General features: G+C 32.5%; 2 protein-coding genes across 2 annotated transcripts; one reads left to right on the top strand and one right to left on the bottom strand.

The window, feature by feature from the left end:
- Positions 1-20: 20 nt before the first annotated feature.
- LOC134283103 (cilia- and flagella-associated protein 61-like) lies at positions 21-27,529 on the top strand. The gene is made up of 29 exons (XM_062765539.1): positions 21-106; positions 1,124-1,266; positions 1,428-1,720; positions 1,886-2,012; positions 2,268-2,400; positions 2,748-2,907; positions 3,052-3,183; positions 3,427-3,593; positions 3,684-3,820; positions 3,980-4,088; positions 4,207-4,277; positions 4,387-4,513; positions 4,898-4,975; positions 5,074-5,211; positions 5,395-5,463; positions 5,779-5,958; positions 6,130-6,206; positions 6,325-6,767; positions 7,043-7,158; positions 7,316-7,492; positions 7,736-7,784; positions 12,044-12,213; positions 17,168-17,291; positions 23,600-23,676; positions 23,815-23,919; positions 26,146-26,249; positions 26,473-26,563; positions 26,674-26,733; positions 27,088-27,529. The coding sequence occupies exons 2-29, from the start codon at positions 1,124-1,126 to the stop codon at positions 27,226-27,228; spliced, it is 3,798 nt and encodes a 1,265-aa protein (XP_062621523.1). The 5' UTR covers positions 21-106; the 3' UTR covers positions 27,229-27,529.
- LOC134283102 (adenosine receptor A2b-like) lies at positions 12,551-16,618 on the bottom strand. The gene is made up of 2 exons (XM_062765537.1): positions 16,122-16,618; positions 12,551-13,887 (listed from the first exon to the last, which is right to left on the bottom strand). The coding sequence occupies exon 2, from the start codon at positions 13,750-13,752 to the stop codon at positions 12,667-12,669; it is 1,086 nt and encodes a 361-aa protein (XP_062621521.1). The 5' UTR covers positions 13,753-13,887; positions 16,122-16,618; the 3' UTR covers positions 12,551-12,666.
- Positions 27,530-27,789: the final 260 nt, after the last annotated feature.

Genomic DNA, 27,789 nt, shown 5'->3' with positions numbered 1-27,789 from the left:
AAAAATATTGTTGCTAAGCAACAGTTTCAATATGGCGGCAAATGTTTGCAACTGTTAAGGCCAACAAGTAGTTTTGTGTTGTTTACATATTTTTTTCCAAATAAATGTAAGTAATATTGTTTGATAATCTTAAGTAGTTTTCTGGGTGAAAGCCTTAAAACATCCTTGAGATATTCTGTTGATCTGCATATCAATCATGTCTGTGTGTCATCTTCCAAAATATTTTTGGCTCAGCTCTAATGCAATCAGAAAGTGTCAAACTGGTTCATAGGATCCTTGTCATTTATATGGGAAGACAAAGGTACTCAGTTTAGCAGATTTTCCATCTCTGTTATTGTGTTTGTGAAGTATAATAGGTTAATCTGGTTTCATATTGTCTTGAAAAGTTTTGGAGCATGTGCTCATTAATTGCTTGTAAGTGCTTTTATTTTTGATAAGATTGTGTAAGGCTTACTATTAAAAACACATAAAAAGACATAATATAGTGACAGTGTGACCGTTAGGAGGATACCTATAGTTTTATTTAGATCAGGCTTATTATTAAACTGCACGTGACATTTGATGGGTCTAGACTGACATCGCATGATTTTGTATGTATGATGTATTATCAAAACAAAGTCTTTTCAAAGGTAATTTTAATCAGGAATGTTTAATCAACTTTTTTCTGCCATTAATATTTTTTAAATCTACATGAATTAATTTTTTATTCGAATGTCTTATAATTATTACTGCTAGAACGTTTTTCGCAGCAAGATGGATTTTGCTAAGGATTATGAGACCGCAGGTAACTGTGGTAAAAAATGTCCTGATAATAATGCGAAGTCCAAATTTACTCTTCGTCTAGGCAATTTTATTTTTAGTGACAAGCAGCGCTTTGTGCTGCTCGCTGCACTTGCTGTTAAGCATTTAGGTGACTGTTCCATACATTTCTTGAAAACAAATTCCACATGTAGTTCTACATCGATGCTCAGATATTATTGATTCATCACATATATTTTCACTGTGGTACCTACTGAGACTTTCTGCAATTTACTAACTAAAACCATACTCTAAGCTTACATGTATTCCTCTATGAATATGACTAAATCATCTACTCCTACTTTGTTTCTCATATTTTTTGCAGATGGCAACTATAGCACCGAAGGATGGTCCTCCAGAGGTAGTTAATGCCAGAAGAACGGAGTCTCTTGATGCCCCACACATATTAAGTCTTGTTCAGGACTCTACCAATACCCTTTTTGGTAGAGTGAATATTGTAAATGTAATGTAAGTGTTGGTTTTTGTAAGTGAAAATTAATCTTATCTTTACAACCAAAGTATTAAATTATTTCAACTAATTATTTAACAAATTGTATTTTACAAGTTTCTTGAAAGATTTTATGTGAGCATTTGCATTTATGAGCATAAATTTTATTTTAATGAAACAGAGAGAAGGCAGTCCTTGCTGTCACATTATGCAATGACAGAGAAGAAATCCTTGGACATGCTGCTTTTTTTGATTATCCAAACACAGATGTAGACCCAGCCACATGGGAGACATGGTTTGGAGACACATACGGCAACCAACAAGTCAATGCATTAAATTCCCTTTTTATGCATTATTTTGTGGCTAAACCAGAGTATGCACATGGCTGTGCAAGGGAGATAATTAGAACAGCTTTCAATGCTGTTCCTGATATACACTTTCTCTTTCTGATGGTTCCAATGGGAGCATATCCAGGTAGTACAATGTTTGTAATAAACACTATTAAATCCTCTTAATGAATCTTGAAAAAAAAAATTTAGCCTGCTTCACATCTTTCAGTTAAAAACTCAGAGCCTGAATAAGCCACAGTTGTTTCTGGGGGAAAATGATTTGAAATGTTGACTTATTTTTATGACACAGATTCTGCTTTGGATGAACTTTTCAAACAAATGGACAAGAAGGAAGGATCTCCTGGGGCCGCCAAAGGGGCTGTGTTTGCTTGTCACAGACACAAGCATGTGCCTGTACTACACGTCAGAAAAGCCAGGTCTGTACACCTGTCACATTGATACAGTGTACAAATTCATTGTATCAGTTATATGTCCTAGGGCATTTAAGCTACTTTAGTAATATATAATATGTTTTATGTAATGTATGAATCTGGAAGCAGAAGTAAAAACAGAGATGAAAAATGTCCTACATATATAGTATAAGAAATTTTCAGTATTTAGTTTATCAGTTTATGACTACATATTGTTTTAATTTGTGATTTATTCGGATATATTTTTGCCATGTTTTATAGGGTGGAGGACCATGATGATTTGACTCCAATATTTAATCGTCAGAGTGACATGCTAAAAATGGCCTATGGAGACTATTTCTTGGCAGAGTTAATTGAAGCTCAAGATGACCACATGCACTGCCTAGTAGCGGAGGTATTGTTACAGATGTGTGCATGTACTTTGAACTTAAAATTCTAAAATGTACTTTAAACTTTTAAATGCTAAGATAATATTCATACAATAATGTAAATGTAAGCTGATCTACTTGAAAAAGCCCTGTTGCATTGAGAATTACTTGTATTGGTATATATCAAAGTAAAGCATTTATTTTGAAAATACATGTATTCAACAGCAAATAAATTAATGTCATGTTCCTTATTTACTTTATAAATTCATTTTTGAAAAAAAAGAGATATTTTGTATAATAAATGAAGTGATTTATAAACTTGTGTAATCCAACTCTGAGTAGTTGTTACTATATCTTTTCTTCACTTTTATAGGTTGATGGAACTGCCATTGGTTTTATGAGTATCAGTGATGATGTCAATGTGGACTTACTGAACAACTGTTTTGAGCTGGGGGCACTTCATGGACTGAGGAAGCCCCACCCAGATGATCAAGTGTCTCCACCTGTAACTCCGCCCCCAGAGGCACCTACAGGTAGAGCTCTATTTTCATTTTATCAATTGGAAGTTTTTTTAATCATAACATTTTTGCATATAAATTATTGCTGATTGAACAGTTTTATGCAGAAGTAAGGGTAAACATTTTTATTGATATTATGATTACATGTATTTATTATAGAAGAGGAAAGGCCTGGGTCAAAGATGTCTGAGAAGTCTGCTAGCTCTACACACAGTAAAACAGAACAAACAGATGGACAAAATGAAGAGAAGAAACCGGGTAGTCAACAATCAAGTGGCCAGAACTCCAGAGGTGGGGAATAAGTTTCCTACAATGTACAGACTTGTTATCCTTTTTGTTGAATTTTATTGGGAAAAGAGGGTCCAAGGTCACTGCAAATATATAAAATAGATTATTAGATTACAGATAACTATATCAGAAAGAATTTTCTTTTGTTCTCAATTTATTTGGCATTTAATATGTGAAAATATGTGTCTTATTAGAATCTACATTAAGTACTGCATTAGCCATACTCTCTTGTTTCATGTCTCGTAGCTGGAAGTATGTCGGGTGATCCTCCCAAAGTCCAGAGTAAACTGAGTGATGCCCACCTGACGGGGGCCTCGATACTGAGTGACGGGGAGCAGATGGAGGAGGTGGCCCACGACGCCGAGGATCGGGAGTCTCAGGTGTCCAGCAGGAAGAGCTCCATCAGGGAGGAGGTCAGTACACAGATAAAGGTAACCTCGGTCAAATTATACTGAAGAAATTAACATATCTGTTTAAATGTACAAAACAATTTAATGTTACAGACCGTGCAGTCCAGGCTGGGAACACCACAGCCTATCACACCCATGAGGACACACAAACGCTTTGTTCCAACTTACAAAGGACCTCTCAATGCATTTAGCATACAGCTATTTTGTATTGATGAACGGTTTGAAATGAGGTACTTCTGCAACATTAAAAGATTTAAAACTCCTTAATGAGTGCAGTAAAACTATTTTGTTTACTTCTTTCTTGATAAAATTGACTCTTTCTCATTCACAATTTTTTTAATGACAGAGTTTGATGAATAATGATCAAATTAAAATTCATAACATTTCAGATCATCTGACTTTTTGGCTACCTGCTTTTCACTGTTCCCAGAGCTTAACTTCTGTGTCATCACTGTACCACATCTTGTTCCTGAATTCCCTCTGCTTCAAAGATTTATGGTGAGTCAGCTGTAACATTGAATAATAAGTCTATACCCTATCATCAGTAGTCTATATCACATCATAGGTATCAGTGATCTTCTTTATGGTTTGACCATTGATTACTTTTAACTTACAGAGAGTGACCCCAAGATGTCCCAGCACTTTGTCACAGGAATTGTATGTCTTCTACAAGGCTGGTCTGTTAAAGTAAGTATTAATATTCATAGATCTCACTGTAAAATGTGTTCAGCTGCCTTTCGCATGGACAAACAGTACAAAATGAAGGAAACCTGAAAAATAACTTTTTTTAAATCAGGGATTTCAAAGTGAGACCAGCTGGTACAAAAGATACAGCGGGTGCCGAGAATCTTGTGAAAAGCATCCATCTCAATGACAATATCCTCCGAGATTTACAGCAGTTCAACAAGGCCAGGAGAGACGAGGTCAGTTTTTTTTATATAATACAAGTGTAAAACAGCTATTTTCCATGTGACTTTATTTTTGCGTAGCATGTTTAAAAAGTACCTCTGTCAAATAATATCTGAAAGTTGAATGAGGGTTTTGTTTTTATAACTTTCAATGATTTTAACTGTTTGGCAAACATAAACTCTGAAGCTTGACATGCTCACAATTCCTGCAGATATTTCTAGCATACATATGAAAAGATTTCTCAGATATGCCTAATGTTATGTGATCATTTATTTTCCTCTGCTATATATGTATGTGCTTTTACCTGCACATGTAATGTTTTAGAATATCTACTTGAAGACATTTTAAGTTTACTTTAAAAAGCAATTAAGTGTCTTAAAAATGTTTATGTCTTTTAGGATGGAACTGAAATTCAAGCATTTGTTGCTGAATGCCAAGGTCAAATTGTAGGCCTTTCAGTAATTCGCAGAGAAGAGGCAAGTTTTTACAATTACAATTTATAAAATATCCTGAAATTTTGACTTTTGCCTTTTTGTAAAAAAAAAAGTTACAAAAATATTTTTTTTTATTTCAGAATATTGAGTATATTCGCTCCCATTATAACATTGAAGACTTCATTTATTACAATCATCATAAGAGAGAGGACCACGCTCATCTCCATCATTTTGCTTTGAACCCAATATTTAGTCATTTATCTAAATACTTTATCAAAGTAAGTTTAAAATTATTTTTTTCTAACATCTTTTCATCAAATCACCAAGACAATATTTTTACTTTAACTACTTAAAAAAAAAAAACAAGTACAAAGAATAGAAATTGTCTGTTTATTCTGATTCTGCCATGCATTTGGATGAGACAATGCAATTTAATGTACTTCTTGTTTGTATTTTCATAGGAAATTTTCAGACAAGGACACAAGACCTGTTTATATTATCCATTGTATCCTAGTTATACACCAAAGGAGGTAAGAATAGCCAAATAGCACTTCAGGTGACTTTAAATTTTATATTGATTTTAAGAAAAACACACAGAACAAGATGAATTGCTGTGAAGCAGTTTAAATTTCTGTAAGAATTACCAGCAAGTTTTGCAACCTTTTTTACTTGTGAATATTTCTAACTGCCAACCATTTACCTGTATTTAATTATATGTTTCTGTGGAATGTTTCCTCTGTAACAAAAATTTATAGTCAAGGATAAATTTCAAACTTACAGATAGTGAAAACTAGTTTTTATTTCGTCCATCATTGTTAGATAAGATTATTTCATATTTCATTTAGACAGTAGAGAAACATTCACTGGTGAGTGCCCTTAATGACATGGTACCAGTCAGGGCCCGCAGACAGGTTATGTACCCACTGGACAAACTCGGAATCAATGCCCCCTCTGATCGGGTGCTGAAGGAGAAGGAATGTTACGCCCTCAATCACATCAACAGGAAACTTGTAATGGAGCCAAAGGCAAGCTATTCAATTATATCTACTGTTTGTTTTAGTCATTCTTTAAAGAGAAATTTTGGCATGGTACCTGTAAAAAATTACATAAGTGGTAAAACTGTACATTATCTGAAATGTATTTTCTTTTAAGTATTTTGTACATTTTCTGTAAATTGTAACTGTTGTACTTTACAGGTTACAATAAATGCAAGAATAGTTGTGGTGGGAGCATCTGATGTTGGAATTTCATTTTTGGAGGCACTTGCATATTGGTATACCCTAACTTTTGCTTAAAATATAGTTTGAAATATGGTGAAAAAATATCTGCAACACTGTTTACTGTGATAAGATTTTTATCTACTATTCTTTCATTTCTGATGTTTTAAACAGTCCCCACCTACGGTTCAACAACCTGACTTTGATCTCCCCTCACGGACTGCCAGGGGAGATGCCTCCTGATGAACTAAGGGATCAGATGCTGGGCCGCTCATACTGCTACGATCAGGACAGTTACGCCAAGATCTCCCTACGAAGCTGGGTCAATGTAGTAGTGGGTAAAATGACTGCTTGTGACAGGAAAAAGAAAGTTGTTATAGTGAATGGATCTACCATGGTTCCTTATGATCATTTAGTTATGTGCATGGGACAACAGTACCAAGTCCCTGCCCCCACTGAAGCAGATATTGACACAGGGACCACCAACAGTGAGCTGCCTAACTCTCCAGATAGGCGGTACCTGAAACCACAACCCAAAAATCTGTTCACAGTCAATGATGAGTATGATGCTGCAGTGGCTCTTTACTGGATTGAGAATTATTTCCTGAAATCTAACAGTAAGTGACATAAGATATTCAAGAGAATTAAGAAATTAAAGCAGATATTGGTCATTTACATAGTAAAAATCTAAGGAAATAGCAATTTGTTTATGTCTGTGATTGCTTGTACTGAGCTGGATGAATGCAGTTTCAATTGCAAACATCTAATCTTTTTCTCATAGTTCATTGTTTGTTATTTCTCAGAAAATCTTCTGAATGTACATACAACAGATATGATATACATTTTTAAGTCTTAGTAGTTAGGTATGTACGATTTATAATTCATGTTCCAGAGAAGACTATAGTGTATGGCTGTACCTTGGATGCTTACTGTTGTGTACAGACCCTACTAGCTATGGGGATACCTGGGGAAAGTATACAGCTGGTTGAACCACCTGCAATTTATCAGGTAACTTAACTGAACCATAGAAAGCTCGCATTATTAAATAGAAAATGTATTATACAGGATAGTGTGCAACCTGCATTGTCCATTGCCTGAAATTTTTTTATCATGTTCTATTAAAAAAAAAAAATCATTTAAAAGGATTTACTGTCTTTTGCTCCAGTCTACCTGCTTTAATGACCCCAAGATCGACGATGCAGTGAAGCAGGCTCTAGTGTCCAGCGGCGTCCAGGTGCATTCTGGGTACATCCTAGCCCAGTGGAATGATGGGGAGGATCCAGCAGAGATAACTTCAGCCAGTTTTACATCGGAAAAGACACCACTGAGGCTGGAGTGTGGGGTAAGAAGCTTCAAGTTAAACTTTTGTCCAGGGAATTTTAAATGTGCAAAATTTTCAAAAATTTATATTGCTTGTCCTATTGTGTTATGGCAGACAGCATTACTTTGATATTCGATACAATAAAAAAAAAAAACCAAAATTTTATGACTACCTAAAACAGTTTTAATATTAAACTGAATAAATGATATGATATACAGATCAATTAGTAGATTGTTGTAGCTACATTGATTTCTTTAATTACAGGCATTCTTTACGTACTACAAAAGAGCTGTGGATACCGATGCTTTCAAGGGTAAGTAAACAATTCTACAATATAACGGCGATTAATCCCAATAATGGAGCTCACCTACAGTTACTGTGTGGCTGCATTCTAAAACAACCCATGTCCTGTTACAGCTTGTCAGGTCATCTCTGTGAATACTTTTCATTATGCACCTATTCATTTGGAAATCCAGTCAATTTTCAATAGATATTCCAGTCTTTGATGTACAGTTGTTGTGACATTTTATTAATTTCACTGAAAAAATGTGATATTTTACTGTTATTTGTTTTTTTTATCCCCCGCCATGAATATGGCCAGGGCATATAGTGTTTGTCATGTCTGTCTTCTGTCCTTCCATCTGTCCTTTCATCACACTTTGCGTTTAGCTCTGTTCAAAGCTCAGTTTCAAAGAAACTATCCAATATATTTTCATCAAACTTCATATGCTGATAGATATTGATGTGAGCTATGCAAATGCATCAACATTTTTTACCTTGACCTTTCATTTCACCTTGACCTCATTTTATCAAATTGTGTTTAATTCAGTTTTACAGAAATCATTCAAGATATTTTTATCAAACTTATATGTTGATACAAATTGAAGAGAGATATTTCCCTGCATCAACATTTTTGACCTTGACCTTTCCTTTGACCTTGACCTCATTTTTTTCTAAATTAGTGTCAAACTTCATATGCTAATACATATTGATGTAAGCAATTCAACTGCATCAACATTTGACCTTGACCTTTTCTTTGACCTTTTGATCTTACTTTTCCTAAACCAGTGTCAAATGTCATATGCTAATATATATTGTTGTAAGTAATTCAACTGCATCAACATTTTTTGACCTTGACCTTTCCTTTGACCTTGACCTCACTTTTATCAAATTGTGTTTAAGTCAGTTGTAAGTAAACCATTCATAATATCTTTTTCAACTTCATATGCTGATTCATACTGATGAGAGCTATCCAACTGCATCAACATTTTTTGACCTTGGCATTGTTTTTGACCTTGACCTCCCTTTCCTAAATTAGTGTCAAACTTCATATGCTTCTGCATACTGATGTAAGCAATTCAACTGCATCACTATTCAAGATATTTTGATCAATTTTCATACACTAATACAAATTTTCAGGTTGCATCACTAATATACCCTTGGCAGGGCATTCATGTTCTGTGGACATATTTCTAGCTTTTTAAACAACATACTGGGTTATTTGGTGCATCTAAACAATATCATTGGCCTTTTCTTCACCCATTGTAAATCTGATTTAATTGTCACATTGTCCATTATCCTTGATTATACATTATCAGGGGAGAAGTTTATGGGGACTATTCCAGTTCTATTCCCATGATACTATTTGGGTTTTTTTTTTCATATGAAATATAGATATTAGGCTTATTTCTTATCTAATTGGCTAATTTTATGACATACTATTGTCATTTTTGGTTACCAAAGTTTACATGACTTTTTAAAACTGATCAAAACACAATTAGCACTTAATTCTTCTTTGTAAAGATAGAATGTGTGTACAATGAAGAATTATGTATTGATATGTTTTGCATAAATTTTTGATCAAATATCAACAATACAGTGGTAAGTATTAATGAATATTGATTTTAAGGAGAGCAGAAAAGGATGAAGTTTCTAAAACCAATAATTACAGTGTAGGAGGGATTTGTTTTATTAAAACCAAACTACCCTGTACATAGAAAGATCATGTTTGGATTTGCCTATACTGAGAAGACTGAGGAAGCCGGAATTTGTTTAATATATTGCTATCCATCTGTTATCAGGAAATCAGATGAATTAACTCTTTTGGTTTTGCACTATATTTTTGAATTCAGATTTTAGGATGTTTTTTGCCCTTGACCTGACTTGAATCAAGGTCATTTTGAGGTCACATGATGATGAGAGATGCTGTGTTTACTCTGTAACTTTATAGCTGCCTTTTGTTTTGAATAAAGTCATGATGTTATCAGTATTGACCTGAAGGTGTCTCATGGGCCTGAACTTCTAGGTTAATTTTGCAATCTGCTTGCATGGCGCAAGTTCAATATATACTTTTTCACTGTTATGTAAAAAGAGTGTCATGATATTAATTGAAATGATGTTAAAGAAGTCTAAGGATCTCGGCCCAATCTCGATCATACCACGTAAGAGAATTCAAGAACTTGAAGGAGAGATCTGTCCAACCATGAGTGGAAAGCTATTGTTCAAACGAAATGGCAAATATGATAAATGAGTCAGACAGCATTATTTCCACTTATATATCTTCTTTCGGAGTATTTCCCTCTTTTTGAAACATCAGACAGTGACTGATTTGTTTAGTGGGGGATGGAGAAAAGTGAAGTTTGTTAATAGCAGAATATTATTACTTTGTAACTAAGTGATTTTTTTTAAACATTGGAGGAAATGATCTTTTTGAATAAAATTATGTACAGTGTATTAGTTCTTTTATATTCCCCTCAAAATTGAAGGTATAGGATTAGATTTTGCTTTATCCATAAGCTGTTTGTTGTTTACATATAAATCTGTTTCTCTGAAAAAACTTTAAGCTTGCCCATAACTTTTGATTGAATGAAGCTATGGCTTCCATATTTCACATGTATATTCCTTGTGACAAGACCTTTCTTTATGCATCAACATATTTGACCCCTTGATCTTGGAGTTTGACCAACACTTACGAAAATATTGCAAACTTTAACTTTGGCTATAATTTTTCAGCAGTTCTTAGAAGGCCTTCCTTTGAATACCAACAATTTTGACTTTTTGCCTTGACCTAGGAGGTTAATTGGTCATTTTTCAAAAACTTTAGCCTTAATTGTAAATTTTGAACAGTTGGTGTTAGGGCTTTTATATTTCAGATGTGTATTTCTTGTGATAAGGTCTTTTCCTGGGTACTTAACCTTGACTATGGAGTTTGTACCACTTTCAAAAAAACTTTTAACTTTGGCCTTCAATTTTGAACAGTTGGGCATTTGTATTTTACTGGTATATTCATTAGGACAAGTCTTTTCTTTGGATAACAATATTTTTTTAAATTTTTTTTTTACCTTGACCTTGGAGTTTGACTTGCATTTGAGAAGTATTTAACCTTTGCTAGAAGCTATCATATGTGGACATCAGTGATTTCACAAATACAGTTGAACTTCGGTATCTCATACCCCGATAACTTGAATACCATGGATATGTCAAAGTGATTTGGAGGTCCCAACCACATATTCTTTAAGTATTTTACCCTCGATATCTCGAATCCTCGGATATCTGGAAGTTTTTTCTCAGTCCCATCAGGTTTGAGATAACGAAGTTTGACTGTACATCTTGTTTTCCCTATAATTATTAAGTAGTTGCAGTATTCACTATATTCTACATGTATTTTAATTGTTTGCATCTTCATGTTTTGCATTGTCCAACTTAAATTTGTCAAGAATTTTGAATATTTAGACAGATTATACCTCATATTAAATGATTTGCATATCTAAATTTTACTACCAACAATCAATTTGAATTAAATCCTGGTAAAATCTATAGATTGTACTTAACAGACCTTAATCAAAGGGATGCATTTTAATGGAACTATTCTTTTTAGGAGTCAGCTTTATTTGCAATGATAATTATTATTGATATTCAATAGCACAGTCACTTTCAAGTTGTAATTATGAATAGATTTCACAATATTAAAAGTTGATCAATCCATTCTCAGAAAGAATTGATCCTTATTTAACAGCCTTCCTTGTTTGATCAAAGTGTGATTTTATATTTCAAAATCAATAAAAGTTTGAAAAACACTGCAAAACAGGCATGCTCTCAGGGATTACATTAATTCTAAAATACATTTTAAGCTTTTGTTGTTTTTTCTGCTCTAGGTGATGATCAAACAACAAAAGTATTTGTCAAACACTGCAGAGATATAGGAAAAAGCTTAATGCATACTTTGTCCTTTTTTTCCAAGAAGGAAGAGAATCTTATAGTCATTAGAATCTGTACTTTAACAAAGTGTCTACCCTAAAGCCTTTAAGACTTTCTTTGCTTTGTTTTATGCAGCAGGGGAAATGTTACTTCAATCTGTCTTTGTTAAACCGATAGTGATATTTTCTTTAGTAAAACTCTGACTTTTGGAAGCAAAAAAAAGATGATTATCTGTTGAAGATCTACCAATTTGGAGAAAAAGAACTGAGAACCTTGGGCTTTTTTTCCTATTGCAGTTTTGTTATTTGTAGCATCAGTAAACATTTACGTAAAAAAGTCCTTAAAATAGATAATAATGAGTTATATTTTTTCCAGCCATTAATGATGCCTGTCTGGTTTACGATGGTAAGCTGGTTATTGATGCTGCCTTCCACACCAATGATGTCTCCGTGCGAGGGGCGGGAACCATCACAAAGTACCAGCGTAAATACCACGCTGATCAGTGGAGCCATGCTAATTTTAACTCCAAAGAAGTTGGAGTCCATGTAAGTTTATCAAAGTTGATGTACTTCTTCATTATTTTTTTTCAAAGTATTAAAACAAACTACTAGTAATTTAATGTTTGAAAATTTAATATGAAGAAGACATTTTGTATATTGCTTTTTTGGCAATTAAACAGTTGTACAAAGCAAAAAGAATGCCTCAGCCCCACCCCTAAGTATAATAATACAAGACTTTTTTGAAACATTTATTCATACTCATCTTAATAAAGATATAATATAGTTCAACATATTTTATAACATTTAACAATATAAAAAGTGGACTTTAAAATAAAGTATAAAAATACAACATCAAAGAAATAAGAACATTATTAATCACCGTCATAGCTGGGTTTCATATTTCATGGTTTTCTGTTATCCATACTTATGAATTTAAATTTCTCTGTACACAGTGCTACTGTTCTATCAAAAAATTTCAAGAACAAGTGTTTTGTGATGTCATGTAGCTATATGAAAGACTTGGGCGTTCTGTGAAGACTGTTGTATATTGCTGTTAGATCCGGTAAATCCTTTGTTAACATATTTATCATTGGGCATATGGACTGGAGATGCCTTGTCAACACTTCTTTTCTGACCTTTGCATTTCGCCCTGGAAACTGTTGTAAATTCATCGTCTAGGAAACCTGCAGAGGAATAGCCACAGAACATCCTTTTAAAGGCAACTTGAAATTGGCTGTTTCCAATGGCATACAGGAAAGGATTAACGATGGAGTTGATATGACTCAAAAGTATGGCTGCCAGTAGAAGGTTTATGGGATAGCTACAGGTTTTACATAAATGGGATATGGAGTTCAGAATATGAATAGGGATCCAGCAAAGAGCAAAGACTCCGAAAACAACAGCTAGTGACTTGGCGGCCTTCACTTCTCGCTTAAACCGACTCTTCAGTTTCCGTGTGTCTGGCTTTTGCATGACTTCTAATGCAGAGATTTTGGCCATTTGTTGGCGAACAATGTAAAAAATGTAGGTATAAATCACAAACATGATGATGAGTGGTGTTAAAACAAATCCAAAGAAGTTGAAATACACCATGTAATTGAAGTCTATCACTGCCACAAAAGCACACTTGTTGTCTTTCATTGGTCCCAAATTCCACCCGAAGACAGGTACAAGTCCAATGATGAGAGCAAGCACCCAGGAGATGGTGATCATAATCACTGCAACTCTTTTTGTCATGTGTTCTTGGTAGAAGAAGGGGTTTTTAATGGCAATGAATCTTTCTATGGCTATATCCACCAAATTGAATATGGAAGTTTGTGTCAATACAACAACAATGGAATTGGTGAACACACATCCAAGATAATCTTCCGGTAGACCTAAGTAGCTGAGAGCAGCTAAAGGTGCTACAAAGATACCCACTAACAAGTCTGCTATAGCTAAGCTAGCTATAAAGAAATTGGTAACGTTCTGGAGTTTGGGAAATTTCAATATGGCTATTAAAACCAAAGCATTGCCAATAATTGCCAACACTCCAATGATTGCTTCCAAAGAAATATAGACCTGTGAAGCAATATCCATTGTCATCCTGAATCAGCGCTGAGAATTAGCAATTAATGATGATTATATTCCTTGATTGCACATTTTATGTCTGATGAGCCCTCTTTTTACCTGGAGGAGGGAATCTTGGGGGATTTCAGCTGAGTACAATTCCTCGAGAGTCTGAAAAAGAGGACATAAAGCAATTTTAGAAGGAAACGAAGCCCAATTTTTTACTCTGAGTTACAGTTTTCTTCTTCCTTTTTTTATTCTTTGGCTTCTGTTGATGGTTCTATTGAGTTTCAGGTAACCCTTTGATTTTACAATACTTTAATAGGTAAGCTGAGATTTCAAAGACTTTGTCAGGTTTCTGATGGAAATGTAATCATCTGAGTCATTCAGTTATTTTTCCAGGTATAGGTTCCTGTTTGATTTCTACTAAGCCGTTTTGTTAAGCATTACCGGGGTTTGATAAGCTAGTTTTGAATAAGTTAATTGAAAACAGCAGAAGATTAATGTGTTATAATATCCCACTGTTTATTTCAAATAAATTAAAATACCAAATCATGCATAATCTGACTGAAAAATAACTTAGGTACTACATTGTCCCCCCATTTTAATTCATCTAAAGTTAAGGCTTTAACAGTTAATTGCTAAATTAATGAAGTCAATGGTTTTTTGTTTGATGTTACAGATATAGTTTAACATTTTCAATTGAGTTGATGAAACAAATAAGATTATTCTTCTCAATGAGAACAAATAAACAAAGTTTCATTACCTTAAAAGCACTTGGGTTAGGTTGCTGCAACCACGTATTCAAAACAACAGATATACCTTACCGAGATCCATACATTATATTCTTTGGTATAGAAATTTACTAATGTTACTTACTATTTAAATAAAGTCAAATTAATGAGTTCCTGTCAGCTTCCTTTTGATTGGTCAGAAAAATAGGTGTGTTGAGCTAGAACTTTGGTATTTCAGGGATGCATGAAATGTTGTCATGGTAAAGAAACGTCCCACATTGACCTGATCTATTCTCTTCTGACTTTTCTATAACAAGGGTGTTTCTATTTTATATTTAAGTAAAGGTATTTTCAGTGATTGTTGGGATGTTAAACAGCATTTTTCAGACAGGATAAAAAAGGCAGGAATTCCTTTCATGTGACCATTTGTGATCATTTCAATGCATTGGTTAAATAAGTGATTTAATAAAAATGAAAGAAATACAAACAATTTAAGGAACATTTATATTCTAAATATAAGAAATTAATAAAATTCTCTATAACCTATTTAATAGTTTTGATGTAAAAAGAATTTATTTAAAAAAATATATAGTAAAAACTGAAGATTTCTAATTTAGAGGATTGCTCAAGATCAAACACTTTCCATGTACATTTCAAAATTAAAATCAGCTAGGAGGTTACAGAATTCAATATCTAAAGATTTAATAGTAAATACAAGTTAAAATGCTAAATTCATGAAAATCAAAAGTACATGTGTTAATTCTCTGCTGATTGTTTAATTAAAGGAAGTAATGGTACATCTTTCAGAAGCCTGATTTATAAACACAGATATTAGCACAAGATAATCACAAACTGTAAAAAATAAAGTAATCATTGAAATTACAACTTGTTTAGATTATTGCTGTAGGTGACATGTTACGCATTGTGAGTTTTCTCTGGTCAGCTGTGTACGGGAGGGAAGGAAACATTTGAAGTCCATTTAAGGACGTCCTTATATCTAGTTATTGTTACTGATGCTATTTTGATGTAATCAGATGCTCTGAATGATGATAATTATAAACATAAAAGTGCCGTGTTTCTATTTAATAATCATTACTCTTTATTTATTTACTCCCGTGTTTGTGTAAGGCCCTCAAATCAAAAAAAATCCATGGCCAGTAAAGGAAATATAAAGAAATTGAATAAATATTTTTTTTTACAAGATTTAAAAAAAAAAATGTAAATTTTTCTATTACTTAGAGTCATATAGATAATTATGTTATCTCATAAAACATTTTTACAAAAAAGAGAGAATATTTTTTGCAAATAAGTAATAATTTTCGTGCAACTATTTATAAAGCTAAGAAAAGTAAAAACTTGTGGCAGATCATTAATTGTATGCAACACTAATTGCACGTATATATATTTTGACCCCTTACTGTCATGGATAATCATTAAGAAAAAGAAGTTTTACATGATGTTGATTATCTTACACATAATATTTAGGATATCAATAAGTTTTTAAGTAAAAATCAATCTGTTCAATTTGATAAAAGCATATTGTCTGAAATGAAATATCAGTTACATAAGAGAGAGGTGGGTAGGGGAAAGAAAAGGAATAAAATGTGTAAAGATTAAAAAGTCACTGACCTAAAATCTCCACAAGTTTTCGTCTCAAAATGAATCACTTACCTAAATGAAAAGTAAAGACGGTTGTACAGCCCCATGTTAGAAATTTCCTGGAGGCATTTGGTCATGTAAGTTTCCTGCGCCATTGATGAGCCATGTTTAGCTGTTTGGCTTTGATACTCTAATCCATGTGGGACTGGAAAGCATACAGTTCAATACTATGTTAGAACTACAGCATATCTCTCCTACATCTCCATTATTTGCAACCCGATTTCTGCCTTGAGTGTTTTGTGTAGTGACAACTATCCTGAGAGAAGACCTCCAACATTTAGGACCAATATGTGACACTGTTATTTATCATCAATCAATGACAGGTGCTCTCTTGTTTTTTACACTGAAGATTTCTTTTATTTCACACACACTAAAATTCCTGGTGCTAGCATTCAATTTTAATGGTTTTCTATTCTTGCAACCATTGCAGTTCTAAATGTTATTTTTAAAGAACAGATCCAAGTTTAATTTGCTGAAATTCCAGCAGTAGCAAATGACTTCAAAACTGAAGTTGTGCCCTTGTCAAATTTTTAATTATGTGCTACCGTTGTACATTTCTATCATCCTGCTGAACAATTGATTTATTGTAAAAAAAAATATTTTTTAAAAAGTTAGGGAAGTAAACTATTTTAGTATATTTCCTTTTATCTTAAAATATCAGAGGAAGTTAGTTATTATCGCTATTTAACATGTAGATTACAGGTGTTATTTCTGGAGGTACAAATTTTATTCTTTTAAAAAGGAATTTTGATCTGATTGTTTATAAATTATAATTTTAAAAATATATTTTCAACAATTATTCCAAACAAATGTCAGGCATATTTTGCAGTTATTTTTCAGAGTGATCTGGAATCAAAAGTTTGCAATTCCAAATTCATATTAGGAAAGAAAATGGCATTGAATTTTACCCTTGTTTTAAATCCTAATGTAATAAAGTGTTTTGCAAAACTACATACAAGTTCAGAGCTTTAACCTTAAATATATTATATATTTATAAATCAGAAATAAAAAATTAAGGTAAAAATACTTAAATTTTCATTTTTGTCTGAATTTGACAGTTGGCCACTGAAATGCTGCGTCTCTTTGACCCCACATTGGACCAACAAACGGCACCCCCAGAGGAGGCTTTGAATCTGATTCCTATTTATAGAACTCCCAAAATACAAGGAGGAGTTTTACCAGGTATTTATATTACTTAATTTATATTTACTTAAATCAATGAAAAAAGAAAATTCACATCCACGAAGATGGAGGGGGGGGGTGTGTGTGCAATTTTTTTGCTGCACTTGACTATTCTTTTCCTTAAAATACATTAAAATAAAATTAATACATAAATTACTACATTGTTAATCTAATTCACCCAGGAATGAAGTAAATTTACTTTTTCATCAGGGGGCTAGCTAACTTGATTTGTAAATTGTGTAGGCTTTGTAATTTTTATCAGTCATCTAGCAGGCAAAAGCGGCAAAAAGATGAAAACAGGTCCTCTAATTTTGTTGTGGACACAATCATCATATTGAAGACTAATTAGTAATTACGGAAACACTGACTAAAGAAGTGCTATCACTAAAAGATTCCAAATATTGATCCTCCGATTCAATTATCTCAAGGTGAACTTGGTTTGCTGTAACCCAAACAAGTCTTGCAGGACCTGTCATAATTCTTATTATGGTTACAGAAGGAAAAAAAGTCTGTCTTGCAAAATATTCAAAGGAAGCCAAGTTTTAACTCCATCCATTAGCCATTAAGCAAGTTCTACACAGTACCAAATTTCTCTCATACATATATCAAAAACTTTCTTCAGACTTATATTAAAGAAACAGATTTGCTTTGTTTTTAAAAGCGTCTTTTAGGGTTTCATAACAGTTGTAAGTAAAAAAATGCATTGGTGGTCCCGTCATTTAGTTTTCAAACACCTGATCCCAGGTTTTAAGGAATTCATCCATTAATATATGTGTGTTTTTTTTTAAAGCAGTCTCATTAGCGGAGAGACACTTGACATCAGGCTTAGGGACTATACTTTGTTGATGCCAACAGGATTATTTATCATCCAATATGTTTCGGATTTTCCATGGTTTTCAAATAACAAACCACCGTGTTTAGAAACTGTCGCTCCAGCATTTATATCCCTGGGCTATTTGTAATGAATCTCATTGAGCAGAATCCCATTGTGAAATTTGTATTTAATCATGGTGAATTTTAGATCACAATCTAGAAGAAAATGCTCATCAATACAAGAGAATGGAATTTTAAATTAACACCAACATTGCTAACACATGATTTGATCAATATTATATTAATTGACCAAATCTGCCATGTACTAAGGGAATAGCATATATGATTGCGCCCATGTGAAAAGGGTCCTTATGGCAACTTTTATGCATTTTGAGTTTTTCACGGATTCTGATAGAGTAAGGTTAGAAGTTGTCAAATATGAATTTTTATGGTCCTACGTCTACTCTAAGTAGGATTTTTCTTCATTTTTATCAAAAATACTTTAACAGGTTAATTATGACGTCATGTTTTTCAACAACGTCAAACGTTTTCAGAGTGAACGTTAAATGATTTTCTTCTGTAATTTTACTACGGTGATTAATAGTTGTGTAATATTTGATATTTTTCCATGCCCATTATTTTTGTCTCATTGTCTCTTTTAATTATTAATAATTATTTAATAGTTATATATATTATGGATTAATGATCAGTGGTGTATAGTATTATGAGTGAGTGTTTGTTTTACATTTCACTTTTCTATAACACCAGGGGAAAACCTGAACAACGGGCAACATCCATTCATTTTTTTTTTTTGAAACAATTATTTTCTCAAACAAAATATTAACTGGTAATCCATGCAAGAGTCATTTGATAAGCCTGTAGAATTCATTTGAAAATTATTTTAATTTAAACGTTGCTCTCGATAGGTCAAAATTTCAGCATAAACGATATATCTTTAGTTACCATATACGTGAAAATTATTTTTTTTTAAAATTACAACATTACGCTTCTTAAATGCTACTGCGAAGTGAAATTTTATTTGATTGTTCTTTCTTTCTAAATTTTATATAAAGACAGAAAAATTGTTAAGTGTGGTACATGTAACATGTAATTACGATACACAATAGACAGTAAATAAAAAGGAAATTCGGTTGATTTACTGCATCTATAAGGTTGTCTATCTGCATTGGGTCAATAATGACACTGATTTTTTGAAAATATAAAGGATACACGAAATATTTTTCAGTCTAGCAGTAAGAATATTTTAATATTAACCAATCAAAAGATGATAATTTTACAAACAAATGAATGAGTTATAATCCGCAATCATTTACACAATAGATAAACCCAGAATTAACATTTGTAGGATTATGTGTATGTTGGTGAAGGGGGGGGGGGGTAAAAAATCTAAATGGCAGAAACTTACAATTCTTGTGAACACGAGTTAAAATAAATAAAAAAGAAATATTTTTTTTTTAATTCAGAATTTTTAGGTGCACCCAGTACCATTAACCCTACAACTTGCAGATTCACTTTTTTATTTAGGTTTGAAATAATGCTGCCTATTATTCTTCATTTTATATTTGTACCTTTAATTCTGAGCATTGCCATTTTCAAAATCGCACAGCGATCATAAACACTATGAGCCTGGAACTGAATTGCTATGAATTCAGTATTGTTAATCATGTATATAATGATACCCTAAAATTAAAAAATCTGGTTTTATTTTATGAAATGGGGGGTTTTAGAAGCACACCCATAGAATTAAATTAAAGATGCCATTTACGGTTTATTTGTATAGCTTTTGTTGGGGTAGGGGTGGGTTAAAGATTAATAACATGTAATTGTTTATGCCTAAATATACAGTCAGTTGAATATGACTGTTTTGTATAATATATTTCCTGACAATTGTCTGTGAACTGGCTGAGCTTTGAAATGTCAGATTTTTGTAGGGATGTATTATTTATGACCTAATTTAAAAAAATCCCCTTCATTCTAATGTTGTTTTCTAATTTTATTCTATAATGTGAGTTTTAAAGAGTATGAATTCCATTCTGGTCCTGTGCCCAGGGACGTAGCAACATTACCGCTACATAGTCATCACCGCTACAAAAAACCTTACATTACCGCTACATAAAAAAGTATACATTACCGCTACATTGCGTCTTTCGTTAGCCAGCCACATATTCGTGTACAGTACAACCTATAAATGCATGACCCATTTCCCCTGCTCACCACGGGGAGGTGAAAGTAGGACTTTGAGCAGGATGTTTTTTTTTTTTTATTATTAAAATGAATTTTATATCCAGAAACACAAAGAAAATAAAATCAAGTACTGTTCATAGATAAAATTTTAAGTTTTGTCAAATGTTTTTACACTATCGCTGAAGCCTTGAAAGCCATTTGCTTGACATATTGTGGTCATAATGTTCAGATGACGCTAAATAATTAAATTTCGACTGCAGAGTTATTTATATAAATATACTCATTCTGATTAGTTAGTGAGTGAATTTTGTTGATTAGAACTCATATACCGACCCATACCTGATTATATCGTTATGCAGCGGTAATGAGTTGTTTTGGGCTGATTCAAAATGTAGCGGTAATGAGTTGTTTTTGGCCGGGAAAATGTACCGGTAATGATCGGTCGAAAATCTGAAAAAATGTAGCGGTAATGAGTTGAAATTTCTGGCAATGTAGCGGTAATGTTGACCTCCCCCCCCCACTATTAGTGATGTACGGAAAACGTGGTATAAATATTGGTACTGAAAAAAGTTGGCCTCTAACACACACCCCCCCCCCCCCTCCCCAAGAAATAAGATTTTTGACTTTGTGCAACATTAACCTTTTTTTTTTTTGCTTGTCAACTTTTTAAGGTAAATAAATTTTTTTCTAAGCCTCCCCCCCCCCCTTTCAAAAACAATGCTACGTGCCTAGTGCCAGAAGCTTGGATATGCTAAGCTTGTAAAGCCTACATGTTACGGAAATATATAAGGACATCCCCACCCCCATCCCCTGAACTGCAGCCAAAATAAAACAAAATGCAAGCATATTGTTGCGGTTTTATGTCATGTATTTCAGCATTGAATTTTATTTTCTGTTAGCATTTACATGTAGAAATAAAACCCGACCCAGAACTTATAAAGATTTTTTTATCAACCAAAAAAAATAAATAATTTTTGAGGATATTTAATAATATTTATGCATAATTTGATGGCAGGTTAAACAATATATTATTCCACACTGATAACTGCAATGAGATTATAAGTTCAGTGATGATTGAGTTTTTAGCATGATAATTGATCTGTTAAGAGACATTCAATGCTGATCGAGCTTTTATGAAAGACAAAGTTCGGCATGGCTTAAAGAATTAATTTGCAGATAATGCTTAAAACATTTGAACTCTGTATGAAAAAAAAAAAACAACAACACGTAAGTACCATAGAGTTACATGGATATTAAATTTGGAGATCTTGAAAATAAATAGCCATACATGTATAGTTTAGAGAACCCCCCCCCCCAAAAAAATTCTTTCATTTTACAGCATTTTATTATTTAATTTGTTTTGAAAACTCATCTTTTTCAATAGTGTTTCACATTTCTCAATATTAATTAAATAGATTCAATATAAATATTTTTATCTACCCTACATCCTCTCTCTCTCTCTCTCATCAGATTTGCTTGACCAGCTCTATTAAAGTTAGAACATTAAGAACATTTTTTTTTTCATTCGCATGTTTTTTGCTTGTTTTAATTTCTCTAAATTGGAGTGTCTTTGGGCAACAAGAATATAAGACAAAACAACATTTTTAAATTTTTAATTTATTTAATCATGATTAAAGGGTAGACGCTTTACATGTTTATTATTTTTTTAAAAATGCAATTCGTCATGAAATTATTTCATGCCAAAAAAAAAGCTATAGATAAGAGATTTTTAAAAAAAAATTAAAGTCTGTTTAATTTTGCTGTTTTCTTTTTTCTTTCTTTGTTTTTCCTTTTTCTACATTAACCTTATTCCCAAAGTACAACAACATTTTTTTATTTAAAAATTCATAATTATGATGACGATTAAAAGTTTTTTTTGGTTATTTGGTTATAAAATATGTCTTTTATAATCCGGGAGAAAATTCATGCGAACATGCAGCTGAAATGTGAAAAAGTACGCAATTAAAATAATGAATGTCCCTGTCTGGTACCCCTGTTACATCGATTGTTGACATCTGGGTTATCTCTCCTCTTTATACAAATAATCTTGACTATCGTTCTTACACATTTCTTGCTAGATTTGTAAAAAAAATGTGGAAGATGTATGTTTAGTTTCAACATTTGTACAAACAATTTAACAACAGTTTAAGCAGTATGCACCGATGAATCAATGTTTACAAGTGATCGACGCGATCGCGATGTATATTTGAGAGTGGTGGAGCGGATCTCAAAGAAGTAGGAAGACAATTTTCCTTTGCATTATTTTTTACGATATACCCTGTCTAAGATGTATTCTAAAAATGGTATAAATATGCAAATAAAATTTATCTAGAGTATGAAGGTTCAATATGCTATCAGAAAACACCTTGTCTACAGCTTCTATACATATAATTACGCATGTATAGGAAAACTATTGGTTTTATAGAGACGTATTTAATAATGTTTGTTAAGAAACCAGTTCTAAATGTTTTTATTTAATTTTTATATCTAATAAAATCAGTGGATTAGGAGATTCAGATATTGATTAAATTAATTTATAAATGAAAATAAATTCCACATGTTGAAAACAGCGATAAAAACTCTGGATGCGTCAAACGTCAAAACACGTGGTTAAAAAAAAAACTGCGTCGAAGTTCACCGTCAGTCTGCAACGTCACATCTTTATGACGTTATTTCTCTGTTTTAGCAAAAATGCCATAAGGACCCTTTTGTCATGGGCGCAATCATATGTAATCTCCAATAAATAACAATCAAAGTCATTAAATTATTAACTACCTTTGTGGCAATACAACAACTCTCATACAGTTAGTTTGAAATTGTAACCATTTTTACCCATTGATTGATCAATATACTAGGAAGACATGTACATGTGAACATTTGGTTTGAAATCAATTTTGAATTTTTCAAGAAAATATTTGTGAAAGAAAAGGTAGAAATTTGATTTGAAAAGGATTGTCTTATATGCAGTTGAGTTGCTTCTACATTTCCTAGTAAGGCCCAAGTAACTATAAGCTAGTATACATTACCTTTATATAAAGAATATAATTAAGTCTCAGTGTCTTTTTTTTTGCAAGTCTGTAGAACTCTTAAAAAGTTTTTATGTGATGAATTAGGTATATACATGTACTTATATACAGATAAAATCCTGTGGGATTTGAGAAATGTGAGATATTTGCAATAGAGTTTGCATTCTAGTTAGGCCTCTGATGTAGGAAATGAGGTTTGTCGTCATAACTTTCAACATTAAGTCATTTTACACAATTGTTTGATTTTTTTTTAAAATATCATAGGTGGCTATAATTACCTGCATGTTGCCAAACCAGGTTTAGATATTCCATTAGCCACTCAGAAAGAACAACCAGATTATGTAAGTACTTGAAAATTTGAAAAAAGGGAAAAGTATTTTTACTTATACATGTAATTCAATTTTTTTTACCATATAGTTACAAATTTATATGAGAATATTTTTTAAGAAGAAAAATAAGATATCCTTTCTGTAAAACAGGGCAAGGAATACATGACAGGCAGTCCAGGAGGGGATCCAGAGTACTTCAGGATCCATATCAACCAGTACAATAATGTAGAGACCCTTACATGTTTGTCTAAAAAGGTGAGCTCTGCAGGCCTCCTAACTCATACTATATACACTGTATTGTAATTCATCAGATGGAGATATCTTAAATATCTTGAACATTTAATTTTCATATTGAACACAATATCTTGCAATGCTGATTTGTAGAGGTGAATTGGTGAGGTCCGTACCAGTATTCCTATGCCTTCCACATGATAAATATTTTAACTTATTTGTTTTCTAAGCTTAAAGAACAGTAACACTGGGAAGGAGAGCTAAATATGCTAAAATTATGGTCATAATTGTTTTCATTCTGAAATGAATTTATGAAATTAAGATTTATAAATTTACAAAAATTCTAATCTATTAGATGAAAATACACATGCAGCTTTGTTGGGACAAGAAATTAAATAATCATCAATCAATTAAAAACAATCTACCAGAGTAATCTTTTTCTGCATGACTGAAAAATTCATGACCATATTTGGAGTTGTATCAAGAAATTCATTCAATGTTGCAATGTTCTTGCAATTGCTTGGGAAATTCCCACTTCATTCATGCAGCACTTCAATAATCAAGCAAATTCATGTTTCTTTTTGTTCGTACATGACTTTTTGACTTGAAGAAGGGGAAGGATTTCCAGAGAATCATTTTACCTAACAGGATGTTGTCATGTTGTCAACCTTATCATAAAATCTATTAAATGAGGTGGCTTCATTGTTCAAACATTAAAATGACACAAGGCTTAAAATAAAATAAAAAGTAGAAAATAAATTATAAATGGGCAATTTTTAAATTTTTTAGCTCACCTGAGCCAAAGGATCAAGTGAGATTTTCTGATGGAAATTTGTCCTTTGTCTGTTGTAGTTGTCCTAAATTTTCACATCATCTTCTTTTCAAAAACCACTGGGCCAGTGTCAACAAAACTTACCACAAAGTATCCTTGAGTAAAGGGGATTCAAGTCTGTTCAAATGAAGGATCACACCTTCCTCCAAGGGAAAATAAATAAGATTTCATGAAAAATTAATGGCATCTTTTTGAAAATCTTCTCCAGAACCACTGTGCTTTGAAATGAAACTTTATAAATGGAATCATTGTGAAGTAGTGAAGATTCAAAGTAGATCAAATCATGACCCCAGGGGAGGGGATAAAAGTTTTACATAGGAATACATAGTAAAAACATTCTTCTCAAGAACAGCAAAGCCATGATTGGTCATATTTATATGGAAGCATCCTCAAGTAATGTAAATTCAAATGTGTTCAATTCATGAATGGAGGAATGTGGGGTCACAATGAGCAATCAAAGTTTTATATAGGATTACATAAAAAAAATCTTTGCAAATTTTCTTCCCAAGAACAGCAAAGATAAAATTGGGGATATTTATATTTTTCAAAACTAAACTGATTAATTTTCCACTTTTTCCTAGCCAAAGTGTTCAGGTGAGTGATGTGGCCCCTGGGCCTCTTGCTTCATTTTCTTTCACCCATTTCCAGGATTCATGGTTAAAGATTAAGGCATGTTACTTTAAATACAGATAATTACAAATTTATCCCTCCATGATTCTTAATTAAATTTTATTGATGTAATTTAAAAGTTTGTAAAAGCAGTCAGAGAAAAAAAAGTGTACAATCTCAAGTTTAAAAGCAATTCAGATGATCTATATTTTTCTAGAAACCAGGAAAACCTAACAAAAAAAAAATAAATGACAGAACTAATTCAGGTTGGGCCTATTTTGGTGGGACAACAGAGTGCATCAAATAAGACATCTTCAAATGTTGGCCCTGTATGTTATGATTGATACCACCTTCATTATTGAGTAGACAGTGGTCTACCTGACAATTAGTCACAACATGGAAAGAAAAATTAGCATCAGACAATAAAAGAATGACACCCAACTTCATGACAATGGTCATTAAAAAATCAAATAGTCAAATCTTATAAACTTGAACATGCTGAAATTTGTCAGGGATTTGAGATATCAAGAATAACACTAAAAAAGGTGTAATGGGTTCCCAATCGCTTCAAGAAATTTCATTTGTATTTATGATATCAGTGTTCAAAATACTAATTAAATGTTTATACATGTATATTAATGAAAATGTTTTGATATTAATGGATGATGCCAAATAAAATTTATACCTAATCTTTAATTATTTTGTATTTGTACTACAGGTAATAATAACTTGATCTTCCTGGTTATGCATTACTTTGACTTTTGATGTAAATTATAATGTAAATATATCATGTATTATAATTTTATCAGCTTTTCCCAAGTGAAAACTTTATCTGCTTGTACGGACTGCATGAAAGGTTTTTGAACAACATGGTGTCTCGCTTCAATGAAAAACTCATTCCAGACTTCTATGAGTAAGTTGACAATTAAAAATAATAATATTAATATTTATAAATTTATCTTATGCATTGATGGCAAAATTCCTAAATAGCAAAATTCATTTAATTCAATACAATTGCCATGAAATTGAGATATTAGTTATTAAAGAAAAAAAATTAATGCAGTTAAAACATGTTATCCTCCATTTGAATGTACACTAGCCTTCCAATCAAAGCTTTAACTCTTTAATTTTTTCAGGTTCTTTAAGGAGACCTGGAGCCTTGCCCTGTACCATGACAGATTCTCTGACTTCAGGGATGAGGTTCGAGAACTCCTGGTCACGAGCCCAGTAAGTATGGGAACCAGTTAATTATATCCACAAGTGATTTTAAAATAGATCAATTAATATCTTGAAGTTTGAGTAAATTTCAGTTATTAATCTCTTTTTGTTTATTATAGGGTGTTGGAATTGATTCCATTGAGGATAAAGTCCGAGAGGTAGTGGATGAAGATGTTCCTGTAAGTCTATATATATATATATCAGATATTTTATAGATTTAAAAAGTCAGGACCAGAATATGTCAAGCTTTACGAATTTAATAGAGTGTCAAGTGTACTCATGCAGTAAAAGGTCTATATCAGATATTTTATAAGAAAAAAGCAGAACCAGGTTATGTCTAGCTTCTTAGCTGTAGCAATCTTGGAAAGTCTATATCAGACACTGTACAGCAGTAAAAAAGTGCAGTAGAATTAGATAGTGTCAAGCTTCATAAATTTCAAAGTATGCCACATAGAAAATTAAATTTTTGTACACATGTACATGTCAAAAAATAATGCTGACAAGATTCAAATTCCCAATCTATTTCTATGTAGATGAACGAGTCCCAGAAGAAGCAGTTGTTAGAAATATACGCCTCTAGTGGCTCTAAGCGAGCGGTGGAGACACGCCTCCTGAGTTTCCTGAGCTATAACTACTACCACCTCCCCATGTATGCCAAGCCGGGAATGGTTTAACACGGCACCCTCATAGACTACTTACAGCTCAGAATCACTCCTTGAATTAAAAAAAGCACAGTGTGGAAGTGACTATTTAACTGTGGAGATTAATACTATTCCAGCAAGAATAAATTTGAAAATGCTTTACAAAAGCATAATTTTCTGTATATTGTATTGTTAAAACCGACAAGCCGTCCAGACGTCTGTGATATGATAATTGTGCTAATTAATTTCATATATATTTATTGAAGAGGAATATGTCACATGAACAATTCTAAAACTGTTTAATTGTAATAAAATGTTTACTAAAAACATCTTTTTAAATTGTTATAAAAATAGGTTAAGACTTACTAAAAACATCTTTTTAAATTGTTATAAAAATAGGTTAAGACAATACAAACAAAAATGTGGTCTGTCATTACATATATGAGATAATATACACTTATCCACTGGGGGTGAGTGGGATAGCTCTTTTATCAAACTATTCCCCGAGGGGAATAGATCCTGTCAAGGGTTTGATAAAAGAGCTATCCCACTCACCCCCAGTGGATAAGCGTTTTATTATACTTATGTATAATA

This window comes from Saccostrea cucullata, unplaced genomic scaffold (genome assembly GCF_032062105.1).
Source record: "Saccostrea cucullata isolate Sc308-1 unplaced genomic scaffold, CSIRO_AGI_Scuc_v1 ctg326, whole genome shotgun sequence".
In the NCBI taxonomy this organism is placed as follows: Eukaryota; Metazoa; Mollusca; class Bivalvia; order Ostreida; family Ostreidae; genus Saccostrea; species Saccostrea cuccullata.
This window is presented reverse-complemented; position numbering and strand designations above follow the sequence as displayed.